Source organism: Oreochromis aureus, linkage group 3 (genome assembly GCF_013358895.1).
Source record: "Oreochromis aureus strain Israel breed Guangdong linkage group 3, ZZ_aureus, whole genome shotgun sequence".
NCBI classification, from domain to species: Eukaryota; Metazoa; Chordata; class Actinopteri; order Cichliformes; family Cichlidae; genus Oreochromis; species Oreochromis aureus.
The window spans coordinates 10,128,072-10,138,635 of record NC_052944.1 but is presented as its reverse complement, the minus strand read 5'-3'; the positions used below and the strand labels follow the sequence as shown (position 1 = coordinate 10,138,635).

The 10,564-nt window shown below is 41.2% G+C and overlaps 1 protein-coding gene across 1 annotated transcript; it reads left to right on the top strand.

Moving 5' to 3' along the window:
• Positions 1 to 450: 450 nt before the first annotated feature.
• LOC116313561 (NXPE family member 3-like) lies at positions 451 to 10,294 on the top strand. The gene is made up of 6 exons (XM_039599351.1): positions 451 to 498; positions 2,535 to 2,981; positions 3,213 to 3,505; positions 8,167 to 8,237; positions 9,454 to 9,660; positions 9,738 to 10,294. The coding sequence occupies exons 1-6, from the start codon at positions 451 to 453 to the stop codon at positions 10,292 to 10,294; spliced, it is 1,623 nt and encodes a 540-aa protein (XP_039455285.1).
• Positions 10,295 to 10,564: the final 270 nt, after the last annotated feature.

Here is a 10,564-nt window from a genome sequence, read left to right as displayed (position 1 = left end):
GCAAGAGGGTCATAGACCCCCTATTGATCCTCTACCTAATCACACAAGCCAAGGTATGAAAGCTGTACTGTACAGCTACAATATGTTGTTGAGCTTGTGTTTAGGAGTTTTGTCTTTGGGATGAACCAGTTTCTGTCTGAGGGTGTTGCTGGGCCTGAAGTAAACTGGGATGTCGTGCTTGGAGAAGACTCTCCTGAGTTTTTCTGATAAACCAGCTACATAGGGAATGACAATATTGTTGCATTTGTCTTTTTGATCCTCCCTAGTTGGTGTCTGATCTTCTTTTCTGTGCCTCTTTGCTGACTTGATGAAAGCCCAATTAGGATAACAGCATGTTTTAAGAGCTTCCTTTACATGTGTGTGTTCCCTGTTTTTCCCCTCAGGCTTAGAGGGAACATTTTCTGCCCGGTGTTGTAGGGTCCCAGTTACTCCAAGTTTGTGTTCCAGAGCATGGTGGGAGCCAAAGAGGAGGTATTGGTCTGCATGCGTGGGCTTCCGGTAAACTTCAGTGTTGAGGTTTCCATTCTCTTCGATGCACACGGCACAGTCCAGGAATGGCAAACTGTTATCCTTTGTGTCTTCCCTGGTGGACTTTATGTTTTTATCCACAGAGTTAATATGTGCAGTGAAGGATTCTACTTCTTGGGTTTTGATTTTGGCCCAGATGTCATCAACATATCTGTAACGCTAGCTAGCATCACCACATGTAGCCCTGCTCTTTTAAGGTCATCTTAGCTTATAACAATATTACGTCCCAACAGTACAAGCTAGCTACTGTTCTTTTTTAGTAAGCTAATGTGCTGGTCACAAATAATGCTTTGATACTCTTTGTCTTATGTCTGTGTGCCTCCTCTCTTTCTCATGATGCCTGATTAGTCCCTCCTGTTTCCCTGTGTCTTTTAGCTCTGTGTCTTCTTCTGTTTGTTGTTTGTTCATCTGCGTGTTCTCATGCATTTCTCAAGTGTATCACCTGCTGAGTTCTTCATGTTCCCAGTCCTGTGTCTCTAGCCGTTGGTCTGCATGTTCCGTGTTTCTCCATTTCAGATTTTTATGTTTCATGCCGCTTCCAGTTTAGGTTTTTGTGTTAGTTTAGTCGCTGCCATGCTCAACTGTCATTTGCTTTTCGTTTGGCCACTGTAAAAAAAATAAAATAAAAAAAGCTCACTTCTAGTCAGTGCCTGCGCTTGGGTCCTTCTCTCAACGCTCCACACGTCTGCCACCAGAGCCATGACAGAAATCAAATGCCCTGCTGGAGACAGTGGAGCGGAGACACATAGTCTAGGATTCCCCAAAACTCCAGCCATACTGGAATGACATTTAATGAATACATTCACTGTATTCAAAACACAAATTCCTTTAGACTTACCTTTAGTCTAATCGTTTAGATCAGGGGTGTCCAACTCCAGGCCTCAAGGGCCGGTGTCCTGCAGGTTTTAGATCTCACCCTGGGTCAACACACCTCAATCAAATGATTAGTTCATTACTAGGTCTCTGGAGAACTTCAAGACATGTTGAGGAGGTATTTTAGCCATTTAAATCAGCTGTGTTGGATCAAGGACACACCTAAAACCTGCAGGACACTGGACCTTGAGGCCTGGAGTTAGACACCCCTGCTTTAGACTACAGGCACAATTGGTGGGCAGTAAAAAGACTGTTACATGAAAATGGCTAAGCCTGAGGCCACGAACAATAGAAAATTGGCATGATGTGATATTGTAAATATTTAAATTGAAAAAGCTGACATATAGTTTTAGAATTCAGAAATATGCCTTTTATCAGGTTTGGAACAGTTGGATTAAATTTAGTCTCAACCTGTGCAGTCTTTATATAACCCTACCAAGGCTCATCACTCTCTTCCTCTCTCTGCTAGTAAAGCCAATATGTACCCCCAGCCCCACCTCTCCGCTATATTTTACTATATTTTAAATGTATGTTTGATTGGAAAGTCTACCTTGGCAGTTCTGACTACCTCTCCTCTCTTTGTTATCATCCAAGTGCACTTCTCCAGTCTGAATAACATTCTAATGTCGTTGCTGTATATCCTTGTGGTGTGGACCAGTGAATCATTGTCTCTCGTTCACACTGTGAAACAGGATAAAGAAATTTGAAAAGTGAAAACAGCTTTTCATATTCTGTTTTGTTTTGTTTAATTTAGAAGCCTTTGAACAACAGGTATTGTACCTGTATTCACACATTGTGCAAAAGCGCTAGCAAGGAAACAGTCATATTCCAGTAGCTATTCAAACATCAGCTTGTTGTCTTATCTTGATGGAAAATAAAAAAGAATGGTATTGGACATACAAATCAATCAGTTATTTATGTTCAGTGATACATTTATTCTATTGAATTACCAGCTGACAGGCAACATTATACATTTGCGTTAATACAAGTAAGACAATGAAAGCATGACATACTATCTCAAAAAGAATCTTTCATTATACTGTGCTAGGAACTAAAGATGAATACCTGTATGATGTATACTTGGTTGAATGTCCTTTTGTCAATGTCATACTCCCTCCTTTTTCCAATTTCAGATTAAAGTGAACACCACCTTCATCATTCCAAGACCTGCCACTGTCACTCCACCTGCTGACTTGCATTACGACTTCTGCAAGTTAAAACCACTATCCACCAAGGAAGCTCTTGAAGAACAACGTCTATTAGAGTCCATCGCTTGGCCTGAAACTCCATCTTTACAATCACCTCTTTCCCTGAGCAGTACCAGTCACCCAGCCCACAGTGTCTTCACCATTCTCCCAAGGTGGGGAGGGGGACAGTGGCACATAGGAGACAAACTTGAGGTTATGATTCAAATGCACGATTTCCAGGGACACTTGAAGAGGTCTGGGGGCGACGTCTTACTTGCCCGGCTGCATAACCTAACCCTTGGTGCTGGTGTGGCAGGGCAAGTGTTAGATCATCTTAATGGCTCCTACTCTGCTATATTTACTTTACTTTGGGAAGGAAGTGCACAGGTTCAGGTGATGCTCATTACGTTAATTATTATTGCTTGTTTGCTTTTGAAGCTAATGTCAAGTGGCCACATCACAAGATTCACTTTGTGGCACTTCACATTGGCTTCATTTTTCATCTCCAGACCACTTGCCAGTCTATGATAAATCTTGATTTCACTTGATTGTTCTATTGGTGAGAAGTGCAGTCTATAAAACAAACAGAGCAGGTTATAAAATTCAAATTATTTGTCCTACTAGGTGATACTGGTTCATCCCAGTGAGGCAGTCACAGAGCTGCGGAGGCTGAACACAGAACATCCTGACAGGATTTTCTTCAAGAGCCAGTTCCACTTAGGCTCAGTCACTGAAACTACCACTTGTAATGTATGTCTACGTCCAACCCAGCAGCCTGTGTGCAACTACACTGACCTCCGTACAAATGAGCCATGGTTCTGCTACAAGCCAAAAAATCTAAGCTGTGATACCAGGATCAGCAACTTCAACGGAGGATATAAACAAAAAATTAGCACCATGGAGAAGCTCTTTCAGAGGTGAGCATTTCCTATATGCCAAAGGTGGTAAATCTCTGGAGTCTTATGTATGAAGAGGCAGAACTAAAATTAATGAATTAGAATCAAAGTGAAACAATTTTATTACAGCCCTACTGATGTATTAGCAGGCAGCTATCAAGTATTTAACTATCTGATATAGGGATGGGTATCGTTCAGGTTCAGTGTTGGGGAGTAACGGAATACATGTACCGCCGTTACATATTCAGAATACAAAATATGAGTAACTGTATTCCGTTACAGTTACCGTTTAAAAAGGTGGTATTCAGAATACAGTTACTTTGTTGAAATAAATGGATTACACGGCGGTACTTCCCTGTTTCATATTGTCATGGTCAGGACTGTTTGGGTTTGTTTGACAGGTACGTTCTGTTGTTCCAGGCGGCAGCGTTACGGTTGCCATGGTTACAGGGTGACGCGCTCTCTCTGCGTGTTTCCTGGGTGAGAGCGCTTTTTGTTGTTGTTGTTGTGCTAAGCTAAAGGCAGAATGCTACAGGCATAGCTCTAAAGCATGTAGCCTGATGGGCAGTGTAGTCCGTGCTGCAGGGAGAATGGACTACCATACCCGTTATGTGTCTGTGAGCGAGGGAGGAGAGAAAGGAAAAGTCCGAGCTGTCACGGAGCAAAACGGGAGCTGGAAGCATGTAAATATAATAATAACCACAGAAGCCAAGAAGAGTGCCTGACGAGCCCAGCTGTAAGTAAGCTATTAAGACTCAACTGTACACTGTGTTCGTGTTTTCCTCCGGAAAAATAAGTTCCGTTGGAGCAGCCTTTCAACGCTCTCTCTGTCTCCCACAAGCAAAGTTGACCCAGACAACAAAGTAAAGCTAGTTTTCGCTACCAGCCCGACACGAACCGGACGATTAGCCAGAGGTCCCTTTACTACGTTTGAGCCGCTGGACCTTCAGTAACAGTAATAAATCACAGCAATAGGACATTCATGTAGTTGTAAACAGCATGATAATATATTAAGTATTCCAAAGTATTCAGAATACGTTACTCTCATTGAGTAACGTAACGGAATACGTTACAGAATACATTTTGGGGCATGTATTCAGTATTCTGTAGTGGAATACATTTTAAAACCTTCCCAACACTGTTCAGGTTTTATCCCATACCGGTGCCAAACCGGTACTTTTGAAATGGTGCCGGTGCTTAAACGGTGCTCAAACCGGTGCTTAAAGAATGGAGAACACAAAATTGGTCCAAAAACCTCTCATGTTCAGCTGTTTTTTTTGTAAAAAGATAACAATGTTAGCCTTTTCTTCAGCTATAGGGCATATATGGTCTCACTCTTTGCTGGAAGCAGTGCTTAAACAATGGAAAAACACAAACTTTGTCCAAAAACCTCTCATGTTTAGCTGTTTTTTGTAAAAAGATAACAATGTTAGCCTTTTCTTCAGCTATAGGGCATATATGGTCTCACTCTTTGCTGGAAGCAGTGCTTAAACAATGGAAAAAACACAAACTTTGTCCAAAAACCTCTCATGTTTAGCTGTTTTTTTGTAAAAAGATAACAATGTTAGCCTTTTCTTCAGCTATAGGGCATATATGGTCTCACTCTTTGCTGGAAGCAGTGCTTAAACAATGGAAAAAACACAAACTTTGTCCAAAAACCTCTCATGTTTAACTGTTTTCCAATTTTTCTTTGGTCATTTTAGCCTTTTTGGCCAGGGTGAAGGGAGCATCTGCCATCAAACAAGAAGACAGCCGCATGTAACTACGACGGTGTTTGCTAGTTCACCTTACATGCATTAATGTAATAACGTGGTTAGCGTACTCAACGTTAATTACACACGAACAACATGAAGCTACTCACGCAGAGGAGAACGGCTGCTGCTGCCATCATCATCCGTCATCATTTCTGCTACACTGGCAGGGCTAGGGGCCAGGACTCTCCTCTTCGGGTTTTTGGGGGATGTTGCTAACTCCGGGTCCGATAACAGGCACCACACCCGCAGTAGTTGTACACGGTATGAGGTCTCGCAGCAAGCTATCAAACACGGCGCATTTCTCGGCTTTGAAAAAAACGCTATGCGTCGCCAGGTGTTTCATCAGATTTGAGGTGTTACCTCCTTTGACAGTATCACAGTATCAGCTTAAAGCACTTGTTGCAGGCTGCTGAGTTTGCATCTTTTGCTGTGAAGTACAGCCAGACTTTTGATCTCTTCGCCTTGGGCATTTTAAATCTGTAGCTCTGCTCTAAAAGAACGTACGTACCTGCCCCCGCCTACTATCCTCGGAAACGTAAAATGATTGGCTAGAATTGGCTCAGGGAAAAAAAAAGCACCGAAATAAAGCACCGAAATGTGCGCTGCTTTTCGGTGTGGTTACTACCGTTTATGTCAGAACCACCCATCCCTAATCTGATATTATCATCAGTATTGGCATTTCTGATGGCTGATAGGTGAAATTTTAAAAAGTGAAGAAGAGATGGGAGAAGCAACTGTCAACCATGTTCATAGCTGGACTGGCCATCGGGCATACCGGGCATTTGCCCGGTGGGCCGCTGGCGATTTTTTGTTTTTATGGGCCGATGGATTTTTTTTATTTATTTATTTTTTTAGGAAGGGTATATATAATGAAAGGTGTTGGATTGGCCAATTGGTCATGATCGACTCTGGGCTGGACCAATTACAGCCGAGGAGGCCGGATGCACCCTCCCCTTGTTTAGCAATCTTTAGACGAACTAAAGAAAATGGAGAAAAAAAAGGAAAGGAGGTGTTTATGAAAATATCACTAAATCTGCCATTTATTAATTTTAATATTAATTAATGATCATGTCTCACCTCTAGTGTTCTTGGTCTTAATTTAAGGTTTCTACCATGTGTTGTAGATAGTTCAGGAGGTTAACTGACCAAGCAGTCTTTTTGTTTCCGCTATGTACTGTTTAAAATCCAGAATAGGGAGGATGGTGTAGGTTTAAGTTTATTAGATTGATACATTTAAACCAACAAGGCAGTGTAAATCAAAGCAGTTGTTTTCATGCAAAGGCTTTATGGTTTTTCCTATAGCGATTGACAGATCACGTGACTTTTTCGCGCATTGCATTCCGGGAACTCGTGGCAAAACAAGTACCGCATCAAATGCAAGCATTTGCAGCACCGCAAAACGTTCATTCTCCGGTTCCAATACCTTCTTGGTTTTTCTTTGCCGCACAAAAAGGAATGTACAAAACTAAGGAGAACAATGCCGGACCGTACAAAGACAGACTCGACGAAAAGGCAAAGAAAAGATACGAGGAAAAAATCAAAGGAGTGAGAGGGTCAGACCCTTACAAGCACACAGAGTGGACAAAAGACGTTAGCGTGCTGCCCAACTTTAACCACGCTCACGGTTCTTGGAGTGAGTGCATACACTCATGAAGTTTAGTAACTTCAGGTCACTGCAACAAGCCCAGGTACAGTTTACCAACGGATGGGTTCAGGACCTTGAAATGCACCGTGTAGAACGAAAGACCATCGTACAAACAAAGGTAAGTTTACCAGTCTCACAAATCATCATCATAAATACACATTCGTTAACCGTTTATTAATATAACCTTTGAGCTCAACGATAATTAATTAGTAGTGGAAATAATTTCTGATAAGCATTACAGAACTGTAGCAGTGACAATAATGTTGTATGTTGTAATCGCACTGGACAATTAGTGATACAAAACAACTGTTTATCCTGTGAATAAAAGTATATGTTTTTGTCAATGTACCATGGTAATAACAGAAGCGAAACACAATATTGTGTCAGGACAATTCACTATTTATGCACAATAAATAAAGGAGCATAGCACGACCATTTCTGTTCAGCGCCAGACTTGCTTGTAACCTGACGTATTAACTACTACAAAACACTGACCTTTGTGGGAATGCTTGGAGCAGACTAACATGTGAGCGGGAGTGTTCTGAGACGTTATATTTGGTATATCCAGACCATCCGTCGGCTCTTACCTCGGAAACATGGCTTAAAAATTTCTCCTCAACGATGTAATCCGATAAAAAAAAAAAAAAACCGATCTCTTTACCCGTCGGCTTCCGTGGCTGTCATGCGACCGGCTATTGCAGTTAATAATACAACAGCTTCTTGCCATTTTTTGGGTTTCTTTTTATCGCTGTGTAACTGAGTTCAATTGAAAGCCTGCGTGCGCTAGTACCTCTTGCCACAAGTTCCCAGAATCCTTTGCGGTTTTACCCCTGAATGACGTCACATTTTCAATCTCTATCCTGGTGGGCCGGTCTCCAGTCAAAATGCCCGGGCCGATTTTTTGTCCCAGTCCAGCCCTGACCATGTTATGAGTATTGATGTGGCATAGTTCAGTGGCACCAGAGAGACTGCAACTTCCCTATTAACAACATGGATTTGCAATGCAACAAACTACAGCCAGACGATGTGAGCAGAGTTGGGAAATGCATAAATGAGTAACTCATGATTTGTTGTGACAGTGAAAGAAGTTTACTTTTAAACTGTATTGTGATGTTCTTTTTATGTTAATGTGCCTGAAAGGGAGGGGGGGGGAGTCACAGCTGATGTGTCAAACCCAAGCTGGTTTTGCTGACTGCTATGTTTGATTAAATTCTAGTTTAGAAAACATTAAATTTCTCTCCCATTTTTTGTTAAAACATTTTATTATGTGTTCTTTCCCTAAGTGGTGTCAATCTGAAAGTCACTATTCCTGCTTCAGGAGCGGCCAGTGTCAATGTTTTGCCCAAACAGAACGGTAAAGTCTGATTCTTCACTATTAGTGTCTCTAACTAAAAAAAAAAAAAAAAACTGAAAAGAGATGGCTACAGGGAATAAAAACATTTCTAGAACATTTATACCTTCTTTTAGATAGTGGAGAATGATGTAGATGAAACCTGTAGAAAGACTTGTTAAGAGTAAAAGTTTAAGAATAAGTGGAGTACTTACAGTAATTCACTATTATGGATGTTGCACTAATTACAAGCAGTTTATTATTCATTTTACTATTCTATTATCTCCTAAAATAAGGAGGTCTATTATGAGAATACAAGATATGGAATTGGCCAGTAAAAATTAAAAACCTTCCCTGATTTGAATTAGGCTGATGTTCCTTTGTATTTTGTAAGATTACCTTCAGCTTGCTTTCAGTAATGTTGTTTGACATAGATAGCTCCCTTTAAGTCTCATTCAGTTCTCTTGGATTTGTCTTTGAAGTGATTTCCGGATTTCCCTCGCTTAGTCAAACAGTGGTTGTTCAACTTGAATTTTGTTTTAAGTAACTTGACATAAGTCAAAATTAGGCAAGTATAGGGATTGTGGTGATTAACAGTTGTGTCTCTGTGGACAAAAATCTTCTACTTTTTTATTGTGCTCTGTTCCAGCACATGTTGGCACAGTGGTAGGCACCACAGTTCTGGTTGTCCCCTGAACATTCTCCCTCAGTTGTCTCACGAGGTTATGCACAAAACCAGAGGGTTAATCTCCTGAGTTGTGGCTGGAACCCTAGCTCTCATTACTAGCTTCGGTCCTCCGCACAAAATTGAAAAATAAAAATTCAAATAATTCTAAAACACAACCACTTCTTTTCACTCTGCGCACATTCAGGACATTAAAATATTGCAGAGAGCACAGTGATAAAGCTTCCAGAAAGTTACCCACACTTAGCAGCAGTAGTCATAAAAGTGCATAGAAAATCTTCAACAGATGATGGACCACATTAAAATCTAGTTAGGTTTAGGACCACTGTGGGCTGGTCCCTATAAGGTCTTAATCACACATCAGATATAAAATCTGAATTGAATGAGTACAGACGTATCTTTAACTTTAGCAGATTAAAATGTGTTCTCTCTTTAGTGATTGTATCATTGCTGCTTTCAGTTTTGATATTTTCTACATCATCTGATGTTTACTATGTGTATATAATAAATACACAAATATACAATTGTTTGTTTGTTTTATTGACCTCCTCTCAGGTCAGTCAGAGGTGGCCAGCAGCAGTGTGGGGTCTGGACCCTCTGGCTATTACTTTCAGGGTGTGTGGAGAGGACTAGGTGTGACCCCAGTTCATCAGTTCAACTCTTCCTCAGCCATCACTCAGTGTCTAAAAGGAAAAATGATTCATATGTATGGAGATTCCACCATGAGGCAGTGGTTTGAGTACCTTGATGCAGCTATACCAGGTAGCAGATCTACTAAACCTTTCTGGCATAGACTGATTTATTGCAGCTTAATTTATTCCCTGTGTAATCCCTTTTAGATCTAAAGGCATTTAACGTGCATAGCCAGAAAACAATTGGACCTTTGATGTCCCTGGACTACAAAAACAACATTTTGGTGACATACCGCACCCATGGTCCTCCTCTACGATCCGTCAGTGTCCCAGCCATTGAGCTGCATTATATTGCCAATGAGCTCGACGAGGTGACTGGAGGCAGGGACACGGTCATAGTACTTGGTATCTGGGCACACTTTGGCACTTTCCCTATTGAGTTCTTTATCCGCCGGCTGCAGACCATCCGCAGAGCGATCGTCCGGCTGCTGTCCAGGGCTCCAGACACACTGATTGTCATTCGGACCGGAAACCCCAAAGGTTTGAAGACCTTCCTTCATGCATCTACTAACAGTGATTGGTACTCATTACAGCAGGACAAGGTGCTCAGGGATATGTTCAAAGAACTGAATGTCCATCTAGTGGATGCCTGGGAGATGGTCGTGGCCCACCATCTGCCACATGAGCTCCACCCACAACCTCCAATTATCAAGAACATGATTAATGTTCTTTTGTCCTACATATGTCCTCGAAAGGGTGGATAGATGTGCATATTAAGTATATCTTTGAACTATCCAGTTTCGAGATACTGTACATTACTCATGATCCACAACAAATAATGAAAAGTTTTAAAGACTTTCATGAAGCTTTATACTCATGACAGATTAATCACTCTGATGCTTACATTGCAGAAATTGAAGCTTTGGATTCAATTAGATTCAATTTCAATTCAATTTTATTTATACAGCGCCAAATCACAACAACAGCTGCCTCAGGGTGCCTTATATTGTAATGTAGAACCTACAGTAATACAG

Bases quoted from the DNA above. Each gene is read 5' to 3' on its own strand.
- LOC116313561 (XM_039599351.1), top strand. From the start codon at position 451: ATGGTGGGAGCCAAAGAGGAGGTATTGGTCTGCATGCGTGGGCTTCCG. The intron at 3,506-8,166 runs GTGAGCATTTCC...TCTTTCCCTAAG, and splicing joins ATGGAGAAGCTCTTTCAGAG to TGGTGTCAATCTGAAAGTCA. The intron at 9,661-9,737 runs GTAGCAGATCTA...AATCCCTTTTAG, and splicing joins CCTTGATGCAGCTATACCAG to ATCTAAAGGCATTTAACGTG.